The sequence below is a fragment of the Carcharhinus amblyrhynchos genome, chromosome 16 (assembly GCF_965287045.1).
Source record: "Carcharhinus amblyrhynchos chromosome 16, sCarAmb.v2.hapA, whole genome shotgun sequence".
NCBI lineage: Eukaryota > Metazoa > Chordata > Chondrichthyes > Carcharhiniformes > Carcharhinidae > Carcharhinus > Carcharhinus amblyrhynchos.
Window position 1 is genome coordinate 8,581,729 of NC_137339.1, and position 25,330 is coordinate 8,607,058.

General features: G+C 46.9%; 1 protein-coding gene across 1 annotated transcript; it reads right to left on the reverse strand.

The window, feature by feature from the left end:
• Nucleotides 1-767: 767 nt before the first annotated feature.
• On the reverse strand, nucleotides 768-22,988 carry LOC145353618 (interleukin-17A-like). The gene is made up of 3 exons (XM_080204384.1): nucleotides 22,861-22,988; nucleotides 12,359-12,588; nucleotides 768-1,112 (listed from the first exon to the last, which is right to left on the reverse strand). Exons 1-3 carry the CDS (start codon nucleotides 22,870-22,872, stop codon nucleotides 872-874), a joined length of 483 nt encoding a protein of 160 aa, XP_080060510.1. The 5' UTR covers nucleotides 22,873-22,988; the 3' UTR covers nucleotides 768-871.
• Nucleotides 22,989-25,330: the final 2,342 nt, after the last annotated feature.

Genomic DNA, 25,330 nt, shown 5'->3' on the forward strand with positions numbered 1-25,330 from the left:
CGTTTCAGTCTTAATCTCACAATATTGGGGTAGGTTCATTAATCCCCATCCCCCCTCAATCCCCGCAACATGTAATGGCTACAGGGCAGGCTGATGTTGAGTGGGGGGGGGATGGGGGATGGGGGGGGGGGGGGGGCAAGTTATCCGCACCCCTCTCCCTAAACTCTGCTCCCATGTTAAGAGGCACTATATAAATGCAAGTTGTTATTGATGTGTGGTGATGCATCAGATCCCTTTCCTTCCACCCAGGGATCACACAATAATCAACTAGAGCTTGTTCTTTCACACGTTTCGTAGAATCACAGACTGGGATTTAACTGGCCCGTCCACCGTGGGAGTCGGAGCGGGTGAGGGGTGGAGCATTGGAAGGTCCATTGACACGGGGTGGGATTTTACGGTTTCGGAATGAGCGAGGCCGAAAATGCCAGCCATGGAATCTTTACAGTGCAGAAAGAGGCCATTTGGCCCATCAAGCCCGCACAATCCCATAAAGGCCCTATCCCCATAACTGCCCATTTTTACCCTGAAAACCCCCCAGACACTCAGGGCCAATTGAGCACGGCAAACCTAACCCGCACATCTTTAAATTGGTGTTCCATCTCCCTGAGTGTTACTCCATTGTGCCCCGCTAACAGAAAAAGCAGGGTTAAACCTCAGCTGTATCTGAAGTTGGGCCCAACAAAACGGGTGACTCACCCCTGGAAACTGTGTGTTACCTTAAGAGTCGATGAGTGGGAGAGCAAGAAACACAGTTGGATTTCAGGAGATAATCAAAATATTCCGCATATTTATTGCTGGCCTGCAGAAATACTTTTTCACAAATCTTACAATGACTGCTACATTCACGTCACGGGGATCTCAGCTGCTCCTGTTAAGCCCTGGCTTCTTCGGGCACCACACACACGCAGAACATTGGGACCTTTTCCTCAGCCAGTTTGTAGATGTAGGTCTTGTGTTTGCATCTCATTGCTCTCCTCAGCACCAGAACATTTGTGTGATAGGGTACGCTCATTACAGTGTTGTCCATACGCCCATCAGGCCCGAAACAGCCTTTGTGCAAGCAGTACGCTTCCATTAGCTGCCTTGGGTAGCGTGCCTTATCTTCATTTACTCTGCAGATCGAAAAGGGACAAAGAATTAGGACAAGGTCAAGTTGTACCTTCGATAGTCACCCACCCAGACACAAAGAAATCTAGAATTTAATGTCTTTCAGAGATGGAAGGATATTCGAAAATTTTTAAAGTTTATTTATTAGTGTCACAAGTGGGTTTGCATTAACACTGCAATGAAGTTACTGTGAAAATCCCCTCGCCGCTTGTTCGGGTACACTGAGGGAGAATTTAGCATGGTCAATGCACCTAACCAGCATGTCTTTCAGACTGTGGGAGGAAACCGGAGCACCCGGAGGAAACCCACGCAGACACAGGGGAGAACGCGCAGATTCCGCACAGACACTGGAAACTGGAACTGAACCTGGGTCCGCGGTGTTGTGAGGCAGCAGTGCCAGCCACTGTGCCACCGTGAAGAATAGAATCGTGCAGAACAGAACAAGGCCATTCAGTCTATGTGTGTGTCCACGATAAGGTACGCTTAGAGTCATAGAAGTTTACAGCATGTAAACAGGTCTTTCAGCCCAACATGCCACCCAGTTTTTACCACTAAGCTAGTCCCAATTGCCCACATTTGGCCCACATACCTCTATACCCCTCTAACTGTCTAAGTGCTTTTTAGAAGTCAAAATTGTGCCCACCTCTACTACTACCTCTGACAGCTCGTTCTAGACACTCACTACCCTCTATGTGAAAAAATTGACCCTCTGGACACTTTTGTACCTCTCCCCTCTCACCTTAAACCTATGCCCTCTAGTTTTAGACTCCTGTACCTTTGGGAAACGATGTTGACTAATCTACCTTATAGGTAGATACAGGGAAACTGCTCCCTTAGGTGGGGAACAACCAGTTCAAGAGAACTCAACCTTAAAATTAGCGGTAGCCAGTCCAGCAGCAAAATTAGGAAATATTATCACCCAAAGAGTCACGGAAATCCCAAGCTCTCTTTCCCAAAAAGACTGCGGTGCTGGGTCAATTGGAGATTGTAAGATCGAGACTGACAGTGAGGGGTATCATGGAACAAAGACAGGTCAACTATTAAAGAGATGAAGAGTAGAATGGGATTGATGGGCCGAATGGCATCTGGCTATTCCTCTGCAACAGTTGGATGGTTATGTTTTTCTTGTCCTTGCCCAACCCAAAAGCCAATGATAATAGCTCCATCACTGTCTCCTGGAATGCTAAACAAACCCCAGCCCGTCAGGTGTCTGCGGGCAAGAGACACCTTTACTCAGTCCCCCATTAGCTGAGTTGAGTCACTATTTTCACAACTTGAAGTACAAATTACACAATAAACAACAAGGAAGCAATGAGATTTCCACAACGCATTGTCTGAAATGGGCAGAAACAGGGATGAGCAGAGAAATTTCGGAGCCTGAATTTAGAAATTGCAGCGAGTTGACAGTGTGGTATGTTATAGAATCCTACAGTGCAGAAGGAGGCCATTTGGCCCATCAAGTCTGCACCAACCACAATCCCACCCAGACCCCATCCACATAACCCCATGCATTTATCCTAGCTAGTCCCCCTGACACAAAGTTGGCTTACATTAACAATCCTTCCAATGCCTGTGGCAAGATATTCCAGGTCAGCCATTACCCCCCAGGAGAACTATACCTGACAGAACACAGCTGAAGAAAAGAAGTTTAAATATTAATGGAATGTTCCCCTTTAACTCAAGGATGCTCCATTATGTAGTGATGGAAGCCATGTGGCAATTCAGGTTAGACCCTTGAGGGATCCTGTGTATGCTTAACCCTGTTTGCTTCAGTCTATGTAAAGACTTCATTTTAAGATATTTCTGCCTATGCACAGTTACATTAGACTGTAGGAGTTAACCAACAATGCTAAGCTGAACAATTGTAGCTAAGATGACTACATGGAGAATCAGAAGGCATGATGGGTTCACTAAAAATTGACTGCATTCCTAAAGGGTACACAATGCAGGCAAACAACAGTTTCCCCTAACAGAAAATACGAGGATTGTATCTCTAGACAGAGACAGCATGCAAAAAACACTTCCAATAATGAGATAAGGGTTGAAATATATTTTGGCTCTAGTGTGTGTGTGTGTTCAGTTAAGCTCATGTTCAGTTCAGTTCTTTGAATAGAGGGCATGGTGGAGAAGCCAGTCTCCAAGTTCGCCTCTCTGCTTCTGGCATGTTAATTTTTAAAAATGATTTTCAATAGAAGAAAATAATTTTCAAACTTGTACCAGCCCTGTCCCCTCATCTCTTCAAAGGAATGAATGGACCTGACAACCCTGTCTGGGCTATTCCATTCAGATCTGGATGTTGTACGTCACTTGGACTACATTGACCTGGGGGGAGGTGGTGCAACTTTTTTCACCAGAAGATACCAGGGCTTAAATAAGTTGCACTTTATATCAACATGTTGAAGGTGGAGGGACTGAATGGCCTAACTCCTGTTCCTATAGGTGGAATTCTCCCGGCACAGGAATGGTAGCAGGTGGGACACAGACTATGCAAAGGTTTATTGACTTCGGGTGGGATTTTCTGGCTTTGGAGCGAGCGTGGCTGGAAAATCTCTCCCTATATGAGCGCTGTTTTTAATGAAGAGTCCCTCTAAGAGTTATTGGCATGATACTGGAGATCTATACAGATATATAGAGATCTATATCGATATACTGGATAGAGATATACTGGAGATGTATATAGATCTTTACAGAGGAGGTGTCAGGGGTAAGTTTTTCACTCAGAGGGTGGTGAGTGAGTGGAATCGGCTGCCATTGGTGGCGGTAGAGGCGAACTCGCTGGGGTCTTTTAAAAGACTTCTGGATGAGTACATGGGATTTAATGGGATTGGGAGTTACAGATAGTTCTACGGCCTGGTAGGTATGGATATGATCGGCTCAACTTGTGGGCCGAAGGGCCTGTTTGTGCTGTAGTGTTCTATGTATACTCGAAGAGCAGGGGTCGGTTTAGCTCAGTTGGCTGGACAACTGGTTCGTGGCGCCAAAAGCGCTAACAATTTCCATACTGGCTGCGGTTATTCATGACAGCCCCGTCTTCTCAACCTTGCCCTCTGTATGAGGTGTGGTGATCCTCAGGCTAAATCACCAGCAGTCAGCTCTCCCCCTTCAATGGGCAAAGCAGCCCATAGTCACCGGGGACTATGGTGACGTGATCTTTAACTTACTCAGGAGCGCATACCACCTGCAGCATGACACAGCTTGTGGTAACTCTAATTTGGGCTTTACTTGCCTGAAGAATCAATGTTGTAACAGCAGAAATTCCAGATAAACCAAACTGGGCTGAGCTTTGCTATTGTGTTTATTCCAGAAATAAGTCAAGCCGTTAAGCTTCACCGCTAAAACATGACACAACACATATACAGATCAGCCACTTCCCCACAACTCTGACTCTACGAAGGGCGTGGAGAGGCCATTCAGCCCATTGTGCATGTGTCAGCTCTATCCCATTAGACCCATACCACCTCCTCATAGAAGCTTGGAATCATAGAATCCCTACAGTGCAGAAGGAGGCCATTCAGTCCATCAAGTCTGCACCGACCACGATCCCATTCAGGCCCTATCCCCATAAACACATGCGTTTATCCTAGCAAGTTCACCTGACACTAAGGGGCTATTTAGCATGGCCAATCTACCTATGCCACGCATCTTTGGACTGTGAGAAGAAACTGGAGCACCTGGAGGAAACCCACATAGACATGGGGAGAATGTACAAACTCCACACAGACAGTGACCCAAGCCAGGAATCAAACCCCCGTTCCTGGCTCTGTGCTAACCACTGTGCCACTATACCCCCCTCATTCCCCATAACTCCACTATCATTTCTCCCATTTATCCAATTCTCTTTTTTGTGCGTCATGATGGCACCGTGGTTAGCACTGCTGCCTCACAGCGCCAGGGGTTCCAGGTTCGATTCATGGCTTGGGCCACTGTCTATGTAGAGTTTGCGCATTCTCCCCGTGTCTGCATGGGTTTCCTCCAGGTGCTCCAGTTTCCCTCCACAGTCCAAAGATATGCAGGTTAGGTGGATTGGCCATGCTAAATTGCCCCTTAGTGTTAGATACCAGTAGTATAGATATGAGAGAGTACAGCCTTTTTCTATACTTAAAGGGTTCTATGACCCTGTCAGGAGCAACATGAACCAGATCGGAGCAACTCACGTGAAAATATTCTCATCACTCCTCTGGTTCCTTTGCCAATTATCTTAAAACTGAGGTCCTCCAAACCCTCCCAATGGAGATAGTTCCTCTATCTTTACTCCATGAATACCCCTTGCTATTACAAACTATTAAAACTCAGCTTTACCCTCTTGGAAGAATTGGTGGTACAGAATGAGGCCATTCGGCCATTGGCTCCATGGCAGCTCTTCATGCAACAACCCAGTCAGTCCCATCTGCCCGCTTGCCTTTATTGGTCAGGGCATTGAGCCAGGATGTCACTTTGCAGCCTTATAAAACTTTGGTTAGGCCACATTTATGGTATTGCATTCAGTTCTGGTTGCCACATTACAGGGAGGATGTGGAGGCTTTGGAGAGGATGCAGATGAGGGTTACCAGGAGGCTGCCTGGATTAGAGGGTATGGGCTACAAAAAGAGGCTGGACAAACTAGGGTTGTTTTCTTTGGAGCAATGGAGGATGAGGGGAGACCTGATAGAAGTCTATAAAATTGAGAGGTGTAAACAGAGTTTGACAGCCAGAATATTTTTCCCACGGTTGAAATGTCTAATACTAGGGGGCGTGCAATTAAGGTGAGGGGGGGAAAGTTGAAAGGAGATGTGAGGATCAAGTTTTTTTTTTACACAGCAAGTACTAGGTGTCTAGAACATGCTGCCAGAAAGAGGAAAGGGTCGAGAGCTTCAAGTTTTTAGGTGTCCAGATCACCAACAATCTGGCCTGGTCCCCCCATACCGACAATACAAATAAGAAAGCTCACCAATGTCTCTATTTTCTCTGAAGTTGAAGGAAATTTGCCATGTCAGCTACGACTCTCACCAACTTTTACAGATGCACCATAGAAAGCATGCTTTCGGGGTGTATCACAGCTTGGTATGGGCTCCTGCTCTTCCCAAGACCGCAAGAAACTACAAAAGGTCGTGAATGCAGCCTAATCCATCACACAAACCAGCCTCCCGTCCATTGACTCTGTCTACGCTTTCCGCTGCCTCGGCAAAACAGCCGGCATAATTAAGGGCCCCACGCACCCCGGACATTCCCTCTTCCACCTTCCTCCTTTGGGAAAAAGATACAAAAGTCTGAGGTCACGTACCAACCGACTCAAGAACAGCTTCTTCCCTGCTGCTGTCAGACTTTTGAATGGACCTACCTTGCATTAAGTTGATCTTTCTCTACACCTTAGCTATGACTGTAACACTACATTCTGCACTCTCTCCTTTCCTGCTCTATGAACGGTCTGTGGTGAATCAGTATGAGGCAGGAAAGAATAAAGAATGTGGGACAAATGCTGTTTAAGTGTCAGTAATGTGGAAGGACTGTAGAGGCTGGGATTATTTTCATTGGGTTTATAAATAGAGATACTGCGTGGGGTTTTCCAGCCACACTTGCTCCAAACCAGAAAATCCCACCCAAGGTCAACAGATGTTTGCATGTCCCACTCCCCCGCCCTCTACTATTCCTGTGGCGGGCAGGACTGGAAAACTCCCCACACCCCCCCCCCCCCCCCCCACCCACTCACTCCCCCACAGTGCACAAGAAACAATACTTTTCACTGTATGTTATTACATGTGACAGTAATAAATCAAATCAAATTAGGGGTGGTGGAGGCAGATTCGATAGGGGCATTTAGAGGGCTTTTAGATGAGCACATGAATGTGCAAGGGATAAAGGGTCTGGACCAAGGGCAGGCAGAAGGGATTAGTTTAATTTGGCGTCAGGTTCAGCAGAATATGGTGGGCTGAAGGGCCTGTTCCTGTTCTGTATTATTACATGTTCTCTGCCCTTGTCCTGCAGGGTAATACTCTTCAAGGGCCCAACAAATCTGTTTTTGAAATCATGCATCATCTCTGCTTCCACCACCCCTGTGGGCCCATGGATCCAGGTCATTCGCACCCACCGTGTGAAAGGTTCCCCTTCAAATTGCTCCTCCTACTCCCATCGACGCTCTCTTGCACATTCCCGCCCACCCTCCCACCACAAGTCTCATTGAAAACCTTCAATCTGTGTCCCTCTGTCCTCATACCATCTGCTCACAGGAACAGCTTTGCTCCCCTACCTTATTCAAAATGAACATAACATAAGAACATAAGAAATAGGAGCAGGAGTAGGCCATCTAGCCCTTCGAGCCTGCCCCGCCATTCAATAAGATCATGGCTGATCAGTTGTGGCTCAGTTCCACTTTCCCGCCCTCTCCCCATAACCCTTAATCCCCTCTCTTATCAAGAACCCATCAACTCGCTTCTTAAAAATATTTAGCGAGGCAGCCTCCACCACTTCAACGGGCAGAGAATTCCAGAGATTCACCACCCTTTGAGTGAAGAAGTTCTTCCTCAACTCCGTTCTAAACCGCCTCCCCTTTATCTTGAGGCTGTGCCCCCTAGTCCTACTGTCCTTTCTGAGCGGGAAGAGTCTCTCCACCTCTATCCTATCCATCCCATTCATCATCTTATACGTCTCAATGAGATCTCCCCTGCCTTATTCTAAATGGTAATAATCTTATAAAAATCAATCAAATCTCCTTTGCTCAGAGGGAAACGACCTCAATATTTTTTTCAAACATAACCTTCAAACGAAAATCCTCTTATCCCTGGAACCATTCAGGAAAATCTCCTCTGCACTCTCTCAAGGACCCCCCCCCCCCCAAACATCCTGTAAAGATGCGATGACCAGAACTGAACACAATACTCTGGCCTAAGTAGGCGTTATAAAAGTTCAGTCTAACTTCCCTGCTACTTTTGTACTCAATGTGGGGGGGGTGGGGGGAGTTTTCCAGTCCTGCCCGCCTCGGGAATAGTAGAGGGCGGGGGAGTGGGACATGCAAACATCTGTTGACCTCGGGTGGGATTTTCTGGTTTGGAGCAAGTGTGGCTGGAAAACCCCACCCAGTATCTCTATTTATAAACCCAATGAAAATAATCCCAGCCTCTACACTCCCTCCACATTACTGACACTTAAAAAACAGCATTTGTCCCACATTCTTTATTCTTTTCTGCCTCATACTGATTCACCGCAGACAGCAGCTAACTATTATTCCTCAGTCACATGACAGCCTGGATGGTGAGAACTGGTCAGCGGCTCAAATCAGTACCGGAGCGCCAACTGACCCCTGACCTCCTGCTATGACTCGCTGGCCGGCACTCCTGTCTCCGCAGTCAGAAGGTCACGGGTGGAAGTCCCACTCCAGAGATCGGAGTGAGTAATCCATGTCGACACTCCCATTCTGATCAAGCTGCCTTTCGGGTAAGGTCTTAGACCGAGGCCCCAGCGACCCTCTCAGTTGAATCCAAAAGATCCCCTGGCCACTATTACGCAGAAGAGCAGGGGGAGTTTCTCCCTCTATTAGAAGCACTGCGCAGATACAGCACAGAAGGAGGCCATTCGGCCCATCTTGTCCATGTCAGGCTGGGGACAGCCTGGTGCCCTTTCCAATCCCACCTTCCCGTACCAGGCCCATAGCCCTGTAGTTTACAGCACTTAAGATGCAGATCCAGGTAATTTATAACAGAAGAGTTTGGGGTCTCTCCACCACCAATTCGGGCAGTGAATTCCTGACACCCACCACCCTCTGTGTAAAAAAGGTTCTTCCTCATGCCCCCTCTACACCTGCTGCCATTCATCTTGAATCTATGTCCCCTGGTTCTAGAATTCAAACAATTTTATCAAGTCCATTCTATCTCTTCCCCTCATAATTTTGTACACCTCTATACCTTTGGCTAACATTAATCCCTCCATCAACAGTTAAAGCAGATTAGCAGCTTTACATATTGCATTGCTCTGCGTGGGAGCTTGCTGAGCACAAGCCAGATCTCTCCATTACAACAGTGACTGCATTCCATTGGGATTCCCAAATTGCTCTACAGCCAATGAACTAGTTGAGATGGTTTTGAAAAGCGCAAAGAAACATCGTCTAGTAAATTAATTCGTCTGCCTTCTTTCAAGAACGGAAACCAATAATTAGAATGGCATTCAGTCAGAAATGAAAGCGTTCTTACATTTACACCTTCTGCATTGTATTGTTGACACCAGGTACAATTTGTCAAGAATTCAGGCAATGAGGTTGCGTGGGTTTCCTCCGGGCGCTCCGGTTTCCTCCCACACCCCAAAGATGTGCTCTTAGGCTGATTGGTTTTACCAAATTGACACTATTCTCCCCTGAATCTGGCTAAGTTAGGGGTTCCATTCGTAGACACGCAGGGTAGAATAGGTGTAGGGTGATGCGGCGGTGCGGGCTTGTTGGGCCGAAGGGCCTGTTTCCCGTGCTGGGTTGTTCTTTGTTCTTTTTGAGAGGGCAATAGTGAGGAATGCGTTAATTATGCATTGCAGAATTTGGGCTTCCTTGCAGGCCCATTTCCATTCTTGTAAAAGGCAAGACAGGGCAGGATAAATATTAACATAGGAGGAAATGAAATACTACAACCTGCTTACCAATGGTTCCATGTCACAACCTCATTAATGGATAGTATACTTAGTGATTAGCACTGCTGCCTCACAGCACCAGGGACCCAGGTTCAATTATTGGCTTGGGTCATTGTCCGTGTGCACATTCTCCCCGTGTCTGCATTGGTGTCCTCCGGGCGCTCCAGTTTTCTCCCACAGCCTGAAAGGCGTGCCGGTTAGGTGCTAAATTCTCCCTCAGTGTAACCCGAACAGGCGCCGGAGTGTGGCAACTAGGGGATTTTCACAGTAACTTCATTGCAATGTTACTGTAAGCCTACTTGTGACACTAATAGATAAACTTTAAACTTGGGTTCAGTGAGCAATGGGAGAAGATAAAGGAGCAGCAAGGTGGCACGGTGGTTAGCACTGCTGCCTCACAGCACCAGGGACCCAGGTTCAATTCTGGCCGCAGGTGACTGTGTAGGGTTCACACGATCTCTCTGTATCTGCATGGGATTCCTCTGGTTGCCTCTCACAGTGCAAAGCTCATAGAGTCCCTAGAGTGCAGAAGGAGGCTATTCAGCCCATCAAGCCAGCACCAACAACAACCCCACCCAGGCCCTATCTCCATGACCTTACATATTTACTCTGCTAATCCCTCTGACACTAAGGGGCAATTTAGCATGGTCAATGCACCCAACCTGCACATCTTTGGACTGTGTGATTGAGAAAGGAAAGGTAGATAGATATTGAAGCAGATAGTGACAAAAGGCTGCACAGAGAGAGCAAGGAGATTAATCTCGTCAATGCCAGCTCTTGACGTGTTGGATCAAACAGCCTCCTTCTGTAGGGTGACTTCTACAGGATACATAAACTGGAATCTATTCAGAAGGTGATTCTCGCCTCCTCCTGTTGTCACTGAGATACGTTTAACGCAATGGTTCTGCCCAAAGGGGGTTGTGAACAGTCTGTGTTATACCAGAATGTGCGTAAACTGTGTTATGTGGGAAGCAACTACTGAAAAGCGAGGACTGTTCCTCAGGTACAGGTTCAGGCATTCCTACACCCGCCTGCAATGGTATCCCATGTGGTGCGAGACCAGATGCTCTTACTGGCAGGTTATTGCAAGAAGCTCAGAATCTTCCAACATGGGAGGCCTTTCAGCTCAACATACCCGTGCTACATCTTTAAAAGAACTCTCCAATTAGTTCCACTCCCCCTGCTCTTTCCTCATTGCCCTGAAATTGTCTGCCTTTCAGGGAGGGATGTTACAATTCAATCAGTTCCAGATCAGTCCTTTCAGTCACAGCATTCCAGATCATAGACAACTCATTATATTTTTAAAAGCCCCTCTAGCTGTTATGGGACAATTATCTTTTTTTTTTCAATGGAGCGGTGCAGTCCAATCATAGATTATTACATCCGTAAGGAAGCCCATTTGGCTCTTTTGCCTACGCAAGCCCCCTGAAAGCGCTAACTTTATAAGGCAGTTATCACGTAAAGCTTTTTCTTCGCCTGTATTTATACATTCCCTTTTTAGAAGCTATTCCAGACTAAAGTCTCTCCCCCAGGTATCAACTCAGTAAACCTGCTGTGTACCTTGGCCTCATCCCACATTCACACTTGGAACACTGGTTAAATCGTTGAATCATAGGGTGGCACAGTGGTTAGTGCTGCTGCCTCATAGGACCCGAGTTCGATTCCCGGCTTGGGTCACTATCTGGGTGGAGTTTGCATATCCTTCCCCTGTCTGCATGGGTTTCCTCCAGGTGCTCCGGTTTCCTCTCACAGACCAAAAATGTGTGGGTTAGGTGGATTGGCCATGCTAAATTGTCCATTAGTGTCTGGGGGAATTGCTAGGGTAAATGCGTGGGATTATGGGAATACAACCTGGGTGGAATTGTGGTCAGAACAGACTCGATGGGCTGCATGGCCTGCTTCTGCACTGTAGGATTCTATGATTGTATTTTGCAGGAGGGATCCCCGGATGGTGATCAAAGGGGAACTGAGGCCAACTGCACCATTTCCCAAATGGCCAATCCCTGATATTAGCTGCTTCAGTACAACGCATAGATTGGGATCTTTCTGTTCTTTATGATTCCGTACGGTTATATGGAAAACAGAAGGAATTCTATTAATCTTATCCTGATTGGTCTATATGGGACTCCAGACTCAACGCAGAGAGGCTGACTCTTAACTGCCCTGTAAGTTTTAAGTTTCAGTTTATTTTTTATTAGTGTCACAAGTAGGCTTATATTAACACTTCAATGAAGTTACCTTGAAAGTCCCCTAGCATGGGCAATGCACCCAACCAATACGCCTTTCGGACTGTGGGAGGAAAGTGGAGCACCCGGAGGAAACCCATGCAGACACGGGGAGAATGTGCAGACTTCATATAGGCACTGACCCAAGCTGGGAATCGAACCCAGGTCCCTGGTACTATGAGGCAGCAGTGCTAACCACTGTGCCGCCATGATGCTAAAATGGGCAAGCACTGGGTTCTCAAGAAGGCAACTCACCAACACCTTCTTAAGAGCAGTTGGAGACGGTCACTAAAGGCCAATCTTGCTAATGATGCCCACATCACATAAATTAATAAACTGTACCAACTCCCAACAGTTTCTGTATTAGGAAAGAAGCAACAAAGAGTTTGCATCGAATGCAAGACTGAGGTGAGTTTTATAATCAGGTGCTACTTTACACTTACCTATAAGACCATGGAGAAGTGCTCCTTTCCCCTATCTGAGACGTGTGCATGAGAGAGGCGTTGAATGCTTCCCCGGGTATTAGATGCTTTGCGCTGATCGTTGCCGTGGTCGGGGCCCAATAGTCCAACTCATTTGACAGCTGCTTATCGGAGGGTTCAGCACATCGCCTCTGGGCTCCACTGGACACAGCAACTTTCGAGAGCAACATGAGACAGACAATCCATTTCGCCTGGCCAGGGAGAGGAGAAAACAGAAAAGAAATTCCCATTTATGGTCTGCAGAGTCACCAATATCTCACAATTGTTTGAGGGGAGCACAAATCCCACAGGAATACCTGAAATCATGCAACTAAACAAAGGACATCAAGCCCATCTCTTCCTCAGACCCTGCACAATTTATTAAAGTTTATTTATTAGTGGCTTACATTCACACTGCAATGAAGTTACTGTGAAAGTCCCCTAGTTTCCACACCCCGTCACCTGTTCGGGGACACTGAGGGAGAATTTAGCACCTAACCAGCACGTCTTTCCGACTGTGGGAAGAAACCGGAGCATCCAGAGGAAACCCACGCAGACATGGGGAGAATGTGCAGACTCTGCACAGTGACCCAAGCCCGGAATTAAACCCAGGTCCCTGGCGCTGTGAGGCAGCAGTGCCAACCACTGTGCCACCATAGTTGGGTAGCCGCAGACAAGATCTACCCAAAGGGAGAAGGTGAATAAGCACATAAAAAAGATCCAAGATGCTGAACCGATGTGAAATCTTTTGCTGACCTTCTGTAACCCAGGTTAAAGACATAGCATTTGATATCTATCGCAGGCAAATTCACAGATGATGGTCTGTATTTCCCGCTGGCATGGGGAGATATCAATAGGAATTCCCAATGACAGCAGCAGGACTGGAGAATTCCAGAGAATGGCAAACAACACACCAGCTCCCGCCCGCCTCTGATATTTCCGAGTTGGTGGGCTCTGTAAAATATTCTACAAACAAGTGTGGGTTAAGAACAAAGTTCAATCTCTCAGATGTTTTCTCCACTGCCTCAGGTGTCCTCCCAGATTGTTTTCCCACTCATCTGTTTCTCCTCCATCATTCAACGTTCTCTATTCTTTAACCAACGATGTCACATGGTCACAGGCTCCAGTTCTCTCGCAATGGAGCAGCCCAATCAGTTAGGCCTCAGTCTCCTCCTCACCGTCAAGTGGGGCAAATGAAAATACCTCCTCCTTTCAATTCTCACCCTGAGTTTCTGAGGCCAACGCCTCTCACCTTCGGTGGCTCAGTTCAGAGCAACTCAGAGCAAGGAGGCGCGGTGGCACAGTGGTTAGCACTGCTACCTCACAATACCAGGGACCCGGGTTCGATTTTTGGCTTGGGTCACTGTCTGTTGCACGTCCTCCCTGTGTCTGCGTGGGTTTCCTTCGGGTGCTCCGGTTTCCAACCACAGTCCAACGGTGTGCAAGTTAGGTGGATTGGCCATGTTAAGTTGCCCCTTAGTGTTAGGGGGACCAGCTAGGGTAAATGCATGGGGTTATAGGCATAGGGCCTGGGTGCGATTGTGGTCAGTGTGGACTCAATGGGCTAAATGGCCTCCGCCTCCGCTATATATGATTCTCTTTGACATTTTTGTCCTTGCCATTTTGACTTCACATAACTGCTATAGTTCCGAGAATCATAGAATCCCTACAGTGCAATAGGAGACCATTTGGCCCATCGAGCCTGCACCAACAACAATCCCACCCAGGCCCTATCCCGTAACCACTCTTCTTCTGCTCCCCCCCCACAACTCCCCCCACTACTCCCCCCACCATATTTACCCTGCTAATCTCCTTGACACTGAGGGGCAATCTAGCATGGCCAATCAACCTAATCCTTCACTGATCAAGCTGTCTCTAATGTAACCCTACTCAAAGAGGAGTTGTTTTGTGAACTAGCCGAAATCTTCCATCAGGTATACCATTAAAAACCCACATGAACTGGTTGTCCACCATATTGCCCTCTGTTACATGTTCTGATGGCTTCTAGCCAATAATCACTGCTCCCAAGTTAATTTTCCAGTGCGAACTCTTTGCAATGAGAACACTCTTCCCTGTGGTATATCCCACCCTTGACAGCCTATGCTTCTGATCATTCATTTCCCACTCTTTGGAATTCTTGTTCCAAATCCCTGTATCCATCCAGTTCCTCCTTAAGGACTATTACAGATTTTGGATCTACCTTAGATCCCAGCTGTAGTGATACTAATTGCCACTACCTCTGGGGATGATAAGGTGAGATACCGTCAATCTCTCAGGTAGAAGTAAACAATCCAATGATCCTATTTGAGGGGACAGATCTCCTGATCTCCTGACCAGAGGGCACAACCTCAGGCTAAAGAGACAAATTTTTAAACCAGAGATGAGGAGGAATTTCTTCAGCCAGAGAGTGGTGAATCTGTGGAACTCTTGGCCGCAGAAGGTTGTGGAGGCCAGCTCACTGAGTATTTTTAAGACAGAGATTGATAGGTTCTTGATTAATGAGGGGATCAGGGGTTATGGGGAAAAGGCCGGAGAATGGGGATGAGAAAAATATCAGCTATGATTGAATGGCAGAGCAGACTCAATGGGCCGAATGGCCTCATTCTGCTCCTAAGTCTGATGATCTTGTGGTCTTATGTCCAGGTCAATATTTAGCCATGAACAATATCACTAAAACAGGTGATGTGTGCTATCACAGTGTCGGTGTCTGCATTACAAAATTGGCTGCAAAGTGTTTTGGGACAACTGGAGATCATGAAAAGAACTTACGTAATCGTACTTTCTGTGACAACATCAGGAATTGCCGGCAAGGTGGCACTGCTGCCTGACAGCACCAGGGACCCGGGTTCGATTCCAGCCTCGGGTGACTGTGCGGAGTTTGTACGTTCTCCCCACATCTGCACGCATTTCCTCCGGGTGCTCCAGTTTCCTCCCACAATCCAAAGAGGTGCAGGTTAGGTGGACTGCCTGTGCTAAATTGTCCCATAGTATCCCAAGATGGGTAAGGAATGGTGGGGTAAGTGCGTGGAGCTACAGAGATAGGGTGGAAGGCAGTGTCTAGGTAAAATGCTCTAGCAGAGAGTGGGTGCGGACTCAGTGGGCTGAATGGCCTCCTTCCACATTGTAGGGATTCGAACCCCCTATTAGATAGCCAGACATACTGAACTTTCATTCCAGTGTTCTGCAGCAGAGTATGTGGTAGCAAGGACAGGCTGCGAAACAACACTATTCTTTATCTTCAGGCTAAGGCGTCAGAGTTGGGCAGGAGAGAGAATTTCCAGTACCCCACCCTGGACATTTTAATCTGACATTTAGATGCAGGGATAGTTCAGTAAATTAGCCTGATTTGCACTACTGGCCTGGGTTCAGCCTTCCCAGGTGTGACTTATGTAATCCACATTGTTGGTGATTCGAGACAGGTATTTCAGGTCCATCAGGGGTTGCGACTGCAGCGTACTTTTTCTCAAAGTACATCTGTTCTTGGGACATGGCCAAAGCTCGCAATCCCAAGCTGCCCTGAGGCGCATAAAGAGTCAACATCAACACCTGGGACTTCAGTCACAAGTAAGCCAAGCCAAGTAGATGGTTCTTTGTTGTGAACAACATTTGTGAGCAGTTAGGGTTTAATTTACAATAACCCCCTGCACTTTTCATTGTCATTTTCATTCGGGTATTTACCCACAAATAATCAGATTCAGTGCAGCTCACAATGGATGATGGTGGCATTTGAACTCAACTGGTGTGTTGACTCGTGGCCATCATATCCTGTCCCGTAGGGGAGACCAAGAATATAATCAGCCCCGGTAACTCTTAACCTGGAGCAGGAATAGAACCAAAATGCCCAAGTGTTTCTTAAAAGCGTAAATAGTACTTACCTTTATCTGTACTGTAGTACTGCAATATAAACAGTCACTCCCTCCACCACCAATGCTCAGTAGCAGCAGTGTGTACCATCTACAAGATGCATCTCAAGAACTCACCAAGGCTCCTTAGACAGCACCTTCCAAACCTACAAATACTACCATCCAGAAGGACAAGGGTAGCAGACACTTGGGAACACCACCACCTGGAGGTTCCCCACCATTTACCATCCTGACTTGGAAATAGATTGCCATTCCTGCACTGACATTGGGTCAAAATTTTCCTTCTCTAACAGCAGGCTGGATGTACCTACACCACATGGACTGCAACAGTTCAAGAAAATGGCGCACCACCACCTTCTCGCAAGTTCATAAGATGTAAGAGCAGAATTAGGCCATTCAGCCCATCGAGTCCAATCTGCCCTTCGATAATAGCTGCTGTGTTCCTCACCCCTATTTTCCTGCCTTCTCTCCATTACCCTTCAATCCATTATCAATTAAAAATCTGTCTAACTCCTCCTTAAATTTATTCACTGTCCCAACATCCACCACACTTTGGAGTAGAAAATTCCACAGATTCACAACTCTTTGGGAGAAGTAGTTCCTCCTCAGTTGTGTTTTAAATTTGCTCCCCTTTATCCAAAGACCTCTTGTCCTAGGATGCCCCACAAGAGGAAGCATCCGCTCCACGTCTACTTTATCCACAACCTTGTATCATCTTGAACACCTCAATTTGATCTCCCCTCATTCTTCTAAATCCCAGAGAGTATAGGACCTAATCTGTTCAGTCTCTCTTTGTACAACAAGCCCCTCATCTCTGGAATCAATCTAGTGAACTTCCCCTGAACTGCCACTACATCCTTCCTCAAATAAAGGGACCAAAACTGTTCCCCAGGAGCAATCAGGGACAAGCAATCAAGCCAGCAACACCCACAAGCCTGCAATGGGCTTTTTAAAATATCCAAACTTGTTAAAACATGTAATCAAATTAAATTATTGCAGTCTGTGTCACTAATTAATAGTTCTACTTCACTTGTCAAATACAGCTGGCTGTCATGTTGCAATTGAACAAGAAAAACCATGTGTTGCCGTTAACCTTTTTGCGTTTTGAAGAGTGTTATTGACGGTTGCTGTGCTTTGTATTTACATCAATTCATTTCTTAGGGATTAAACATGGAAAACAGGTGAGCAAACTTTCCCAGAATGTTACTGATGCAACAAATCAGAATTGCATTACATGTAGGTTTTGCTGACATCACACTGATGGGAATGGGATGGACTGACGGGAGGGGGAGTACATTTAATACTCCCTAATTCTGCAAATATGTCACTTCCACGCTCTACAGAACATTTTGACAGGTGTAGGTAAGAGTAGACAAAGACTACTGGTTGATGGCACAGAGACCAGGGTTTTGGGGAAGTGATACAGGGAGAATGAGAGGAAGAACTCTTTAAGGCAGTGAGTGGTAATGAGCTGGAATTCTGACCCCGAGGATGGAGAAAGCAGACACGAGGGCTGGAATCTTACCCCCATTCCGGTCCGGCTACAGTGAACAGAAATTTGGCTGGCCGCCAAATTCTCCGTCCTCGCTGCGGTGGGAGTCGGGTGTAATCGCGTACGGTAAACGACTTCAAAACGGAAGTTGAATGGGCGCTTGGGGAAATAAAATTGCAGTGCTGTGGGGATATAGCAGGGGAATGGGCTGCTCTACAGAATGGGCAGCACGGTAGCACAGTGGTTAGCACTGCTGCTTCATAGCTCCAGGGTCCTGGGTTCAATTCCCCTCTCGGGTCACTGTCTGTGTGGAGTTTGCACATTCTCCTCGTGTCTGCATAGGTTTCCTCCGGGTGCTCCAGTTTCCTCCCACAGTCCAAAGATGTGCGGGTTAGGTTGATTGGCCATGCTAAGAAATTGCCCCTTAGTTCCAGGGATGTATTGGATTAGTGGGTATAATATGGAGGGATATGGGGGGTAGGGCCCGGGTGGGATTGTGTTCGATGCAGACTCAATGGGCCAAAGGGCCTCTTTCTGTGCCGTAGGGTTCTATGATGAGAGCCAGCATGGATTTGATAGACTGAATGGCCTCCTTCTGTGGAATAATGACACACCAAGACTGGGCTTTTGCTGCCAAGGTGGGCAGCTCGAGTCTAGAAATTTCCTGACTTGCTGGACCCATTTCATGTGTAGATCCAGATGTACAGAGCTTAATTTCAAAGTCTGCAGATGTTGTGAAACATCAAAGCACCGTGAGGAGAATAGCATAGAGCCTCAAACGGACACAGACAATTTAGTGGAATCGATGAACAGGTAGCGAATCAAGTTCACTACACTGAAAGCTGCAGCGATTTTGTCTGGTAGGAAGAACGTGGAGAGACTGAAATAAAGTGTACACAGGGAGTGTAGGGACCTAATTGTATGTGCGCCTGTGTCACTGAAAGTGGCAGAACAGGTAGAGAGAGTGGTTAATAAAGGCACAAAGGCTTTATTAATAAGGGCACCTAGATTACGTTGAACTTGTATGTTTGACTTATTATTGTCACATGTATTAGGATACAGTGAAAAGTATTGTTTCTTGCACTGACAAAACATACCATTCATAGGAAGGAAAGGGGAGAGTTTAGAATGCAGTATTACAGTCATAGCTGGAATGTAGAGAAAGAATAGCTTGCCGACACAGTGACAGTGGTTAGTACTGCTGCCACACAGCGCCAGGGACCCAGGTTCATTTCCAGTCTCAGGTCTATGTGGAGTTTGCACATTCTCCCCGTGTCTGCGAGGGTTTCCTCCGGCTGCTCCGGTTTCCTCCCATGTTCCAAATATGTGTGGGTCAGGTTGATTGGCCATGATAAATTGGGATCACGAGAGTAAATATATGGACTTACAGAGACAGGACAAGACCTGGGTGGGATTGTTGTCAGTGCAGGCTCGATGGGCCAAATGGCCTCCTTCTGCATTGTAGATTCAATGATTCGATGGTTAATGTGAGGTAGGTCTGTTCAAAAGTCTGATGGCATCCTAGTTCTCCCTCAGCTATAGAATGGAGTCCTGTTCCGGGTGATCCATTTTTACAGATGGAAAGGCTTTGGAGAGAGGGCCTCTCTGGGCCTCAGGCTATGCCAGATGTTTCAGTGGAAGTTAGTTTGCAACGTAGGGAAAGGTGGCAGCATATTTGCACATAGCAAGGTTCTACGCACAGGCAATGCAATCAGATTCTTCGCAAAATACTTTGGCGTCACAGTCTGAGGATTCAGGGGACGACGTCCATTTAGGACGGAGGTGAGGAGACATTTCTTCACCCAAAGAGTGGTGAGCCTGTGGAATTCATTACTACAGGGAGTAGTTGATGCCAAAACATTCAAGAGGGCAGGTAGATATAGCATTGGGGCGAATGGGATCAAAGATTATGGGGAGAGAGCAGGATTAGGCTATTGAGTTGGACAATCAGCCATGATTGTGATGAATGGTGGAGCAGGCTCAAAGGGCCAAATGGCCTCCTCCAGCTCCTATCTTCTATATTTCTATATTTTTACCGGTGTTAGTAAAGAGTTTTCACCGGTGTTGGATGAAAGTTCAGTGCCTGCCAGGGTGCAAGCCTTTCTTCATGTCTAATTGAAAGGGGCAGACAAAGCTTTAGATAATTGCTCCACTGTAAGATGGGGTCTCTGACCATGCAACGGCAAAGCTCAAAACAAACAACCCAAGTTAATTCGAGAGAAAAGAATAACTCTGGTTCCGGGGATGGAGAGGAATTTCCCCAATTGGCAGAAGGCCACATTGACTGGATGGTCCAATCTCCAATTCTCTTTTTTACAAGGTTATTTCAGCCACAGTGAGGAAGTGATCTCTTCACTTTTTGGTTCTGCAACCTTAAGGCAAATTCACTCTGCTACAGAATGTTATAATATAGGATTGTCATCCAACCATCTGCAAATCAACTGGTAATAAATCTCCTTCACTTAAGTCCAAGTATCTTATTAGCTCACGGATAATCAGAAAGTGTAAATTAATTAAAATGGTCACAAGGGGTTCAACCTTCACCCAAAATCTATCACCATCTCCCAACCCACCTCAATGCTTCACTCACTTATCCTGCTACTTATACACTTTTACACCACATGAGTTCCCACTGAATGCCAATGCTCTTGAAATGCTACTCCTTGTACAAGCCCAGGCACACAGAGCACCTCCATGCCAAGCTCTCAAGATATTTTGGCAGGGAGATATTTCCGCTGATTTCAGTCTTTAAAGTTTATTTATTAGTGTCACCAGTCAGTTTACATTAACACTGCAATGAAGTTACTGGGAAAAGTCGCCTATTCGGGTACACCGAGAGAGAATTCAGCACGGCCAATGCACTTAACCAGCACGTCTTTCGGACTGTGGGAAGAAACCGGAGCAGCCGGAGGAAACCCGTGCATCAAATGTGCAGACTCCACACAGGCACTGACCCAAGCCGGGAATCGAACCCGGGTCCCCGGTGTTGAGAGACAGTAGGGCTAAACACTGTGCCGTCCTTCTTTTGGAAGACACGTGAAACCAAGGCTCCCTCGGCTGGATGTAAGCGATTATACGGACGTTCTTTTGTACAGCAGCAAGGGAGTTCCCCATGGTGTCCTGGCCAATGTTTGCTTCGTAAGAAGCCTCACAACACCTGGTTAAAGTCTAACAAGCTTATTTGGTAGCAAAAGCCACTAGCTTTTGGAGCGCTGCCCCTTCGTCAGGCGACAAAGCCAATGTTTACTTACCAATCAACATCAAAAAGGAATTATCTGGTTCACTGATCTGATTGTGGGATCTTGCTGTGCGCAAACCGGCTGCTGTGTTTCCTTCATTACAACAGTGACTACACTCTGAAAGTACTTCATTGGCTGTAAAGCTCTCTGCGACATCTGATGTATGTGAAAAAGCACTATATAAATGCAACTCTTTCTTATCCTTATGTCTTATTTCCAAATGATTTACATTTTAATAACGTGTAGAAAGATCCCAAAGCCGTTTCAATGAACTGCAGCGACTGATATAACGTAGGCAAACTCAGATGTTATTTTGCATATAGCAAGATCCCCACAAACATAATTAAATGATTGACTATTGTATTGGAGCACCTCAGAACGCAACAGGACCTATGCACAAAACTGGAATGAAATGACCATTTCGAAATGTTTGGGTTTTTTTTATGAAAGATTATCTAATGTGATTGAAGAATGCCAGCAGGGTCACAGAGAGCCTCTACTCTTCTTCGAATAGTTCCACAGTCCCCTCAACAGCCATCTATCAGATTGATATGGCTTTAATACCACAACCAAAGGAGGCATCGCTGACAATATGGCACTCAGTGGTTAGCACTGCTGCCTTACAGCACCAGGGACCCGGGTTCAATTCCTGGCTTGGGTCACTGTCTGTGTGGAGTCTGCACGTTCTCCCCGTGTCTGCGTGGGTTTCCTCCGGGTGCTCCGGTTTCCTCCCACAATCCGAAAGACGTGCTGGTTAGGCTGCATTGGCCGTGCTAAATTCTCCCTCAGCGTACCCGAACAGGCACCGGAGTGTGTGGCGACAAGGGGATTTTCGCAGTAACTTTATTACAATGTTAATGTAAGCCTACTTGTGACACTAATAAATAAAACTTTAAACTGAATATTTTTGAGGCAGAAGTGGGTAGATTTTTCTAACAAGGGGATCAAAGGTTTTGGGGGAGGGGAGGTGGATGGGACTGTGGAGTTGAGGCAACAGTCAGGTTAACTGTGATGTTACTGAATGAAGGAGCAGGTGGGAGGGGCAGAAAATGTTTCAATAAGATCAAAATTCATTCCCTTCATCTCCATTAAATTTTTAAGTATTGAAATGTAGTCACTGTAATTTGTACAGATCTGTAAAAATGTTTTGATTCCACATTGTTTTGCTACTCAAAGCCCTGTGCATCTGGAATAGATTACTTGAGATTTTTATGAATAAAGTACATTTTTGGAAAAAAATATACAATAGGGACGAGAGGGAGCTATTAACAATATCAGATATTGGCTGTGCTAAACTTTCCCTCAGTGTTTCCGAACAGGCACCGGAGCGTGGCGACTAGGGGATTTTCACAGTAGCTTCACTGCAGTTTTAATGTAAGCCTACTTGTGACACTTTTAAGAAATCTCTAACGGAGCCCTTCCTTCGTTACGCTGCGTATACAGTTCTACCCACTCTGACCCACAATCAATAACTGGGAAAACACTTTTTTTTAAAAACAAAGTCTTTGAAATAAACGGGCAGCAGTTAGAAACTCGTGTGAGTGAACAGACACACTGCTCACTGTCTGAGGGACTGCAGTCATGGAAACAGGGAACCATTTGGAGAAGTAAAATTGGCGTTCCTCAGGCTTGCTGAAAAGTGCCCTCATTGAAAAGATGCCAGCAGCCTGCTGCAAGCGGATTTATCCCTTGTCCCTATTTTAACCCGAGAAGCGAACGCTAACGATAAGCAAGACCAGGGCGCAAACACATAAAGTACAGCATAGGCGTTGAATGAGTTGATTAAAGATAAGTTTGTAAAACAAAAAGCAACACACACACACAGCAGAAGAGGGAGTTCAGACTGAGTGTACACTGGGGCCCTCAGCTCAGTATCACTCCCCAAGTTACCTTGAAATACATTCTTGTCCGTTTCAGTGGCAGGCTCCCTACTTCCGTATTTTCTGCTTTGGCTCTCCTGGCAGAGTGGATCCTTCCAGCTCTGGGGCAGTTTTAAAAGGCGACCCGACGCGGTTTCATTTGGTCTGGAAACTCCCATAGTAAAGCAGAGGGCAGGACCTGGAGCCCGGCCAGATCCTGTGAGAGGGCGAGGGAAAAAAAAAATCAGACTGTACTCCCATAAAAGGCAGTTCTGAAAGCTGTAGAAACTCCCTTGGAGCGAAAATGACACCGCAATGACACACACTGCACGTACAGTCACACATTCCCCCCACTTACCACCACCCCCCCCCGCCTCACCCCACCCCGCAAAACTTTTGTCCTTGGACAACAAAGAAAGTTTCGCTGTAATATTCTGATTGCGAATAATCCGGATTTGGCTGATAGGAGATGTTTTCAATTTAAGCAGTTTCTGAAAATAAATAGATTGGAGGGGGGGGGGGCGAAGTTAAAGAATGACAGGCCACAGTGTCAGCTCACCTGTGCTGTGAATTGAGTGGTTGTGAATCCAGGTGTCAGTCCAAAGATTTGAGGCAATCTAATGGATTAGACTAGTATCTACAGACCCAGGGTAATTATCTGGGGGGGGTTGAGTGTGGGCCAAGGCAGATGGTGAAATCTGAATTTAATAAAAGTCTACTGATGACCATGAAACCATTGCCTAAAATTTATTTATTAGTCACAAGTTACATTAACACCACAATGAAATTACTGTAAAAAAATCCCCTAGTCACCACCTGTTCAGGTACACTGAGGGAGAATTAAACGTGGCCAAATGCACCTAACCAGGATGTCTTTCGGACTGTGGGAGAAACAGAAGCATCCAGCGGAAACCCACGTAGATGGGGGGGGGGAAACGTGCAGACTCCACACAGACAGTGACCCAAGCCAGGAATCGAACCTGTGTTCCTGGTGCTGTGAGGAAGCAGTGCTAACCGGTGCGCCACCGTGCCACCCAATGCTGGTGGTTGTAAAAAAACCCACCTGGTCACTATTGCCCTTTAGGGGAAGAAATCTGTTGACACGGTACAGGGATAAGGCTTGGTGGAGGGTTGACGCAGGTTCAATGGGCTGAATGGCCTCCTTCTGCACTGTAGGAATTCTATGACTCCAGATTCACAGCAACCTGGTGGACTCTTAACTACCCTGTGACGTGGCCTCCAAGCCACTCAATCCATAGGCAATAAAAGCTGATTAACGTCCAATGTCGCCCCAGGAGAGTGCTGCACTGTCAGAAGTGCTGTGTGTCAGGTGAGATGCTAAACCAAGGCCCCGAGGCTTGGCCAATACTTACCTCTCAAAATCAACATCACCAAAGCAGACTCTCTGCTCACATCACATGATTGTGGGATCTTACTATGCTCACACCGGGGACTATGGGTAGGGATTTGTGTCCTTCCCCCACAGTGGGTCTGATGGCAGGGGACAGGCTGGAGGAGGGCGGTGGGTGGAGGGCTGCCATCAGCTATTTCCACCTCGATTAAATCCACAGCAGGAATGGATCTTAACTCAAGACTGTTGCATTAACCCAGCGTTGGGCATGGGGGAGTGGGGGGTGGGGGGGATTGGTCACCATAGGATGGGGTGGAGTATTGCAAGCAACTCATGGAGGGCTGTTTGTGGGCCTAAGCAGGGTCCCTCATTCAAAAGGGGGGGGGTTCAGACCCTTGTCCTTGCTGCTAACGACACCCCCTCCCCTTGCCTGGTGACTCCCATCAGTCTCCTACGGACCTGGAATCCATTGATGATGTTCACATGAGTATTGTACCCACTCTCTGACATACAACTGAGCAGCTGGCCTCTAATTGGTTGGTAGCCCTCAGTGAATGGGACTTCCATTCCTAGACCCCATCTCTGGGAAGGCCCACCACTGTCCTGGGGCAGGGAGGGGGGGCTTCCCTAAGAGAACTTCCACTGTGTCACCGGTGGCGCAGTGGTTAGCACAGCTGTCTCACAGTGCCAGGGACCTGGGTTCAATTCTCGGTTTGGGCTGCTGTCTGTGTGAAGTCTGCACGTTCTCCCCGTGTCTGTGTGGGTTTCCTCTGTGTGCTCTGGTTTCCTCCCACACTCTAAAGTTGTGTGGATTAGATTGATTGGGCATGCTAGAGGTGGAGAGACTCTTCCCGCTCAGAAAGGATAGTAGGACTAGGGGGCACAGCCTCAAGATAAAGGGGGGGCGGTTTAGAACAGAGTTGAGGAGGAACTTCTTCACTCAAAGGGTGGCGAATCTCTGGAATTCTCTGCCCGTTGAAGTGGTGGAGGCTACCTCGCTAAATATTTTTAAGACGCGGGTTGATGGGTTTTTGATAGGCAAGGGGATTAAGGGTTATGGGGAGAGGGCGGGAATGTGGAACTGAGCCGCGACAGATCAGCCATGATCTTATTGAATGGCGGGGCAGGCTCGAAGGGCTAGTTGGCCTAC

Bases quoted from the DNA above. Each gene is read 5' to 3' on its own strand.
- LOC145353618 (XM_080204384.1), bottom strand. The intron at 1,113-12,358 runs GTAAGTGTAAAG...TTCGATCTGCAG, and splicing joins ACTTCTCCATGGTCTTATAG to AGTAAATGAAGATAAGGCAC.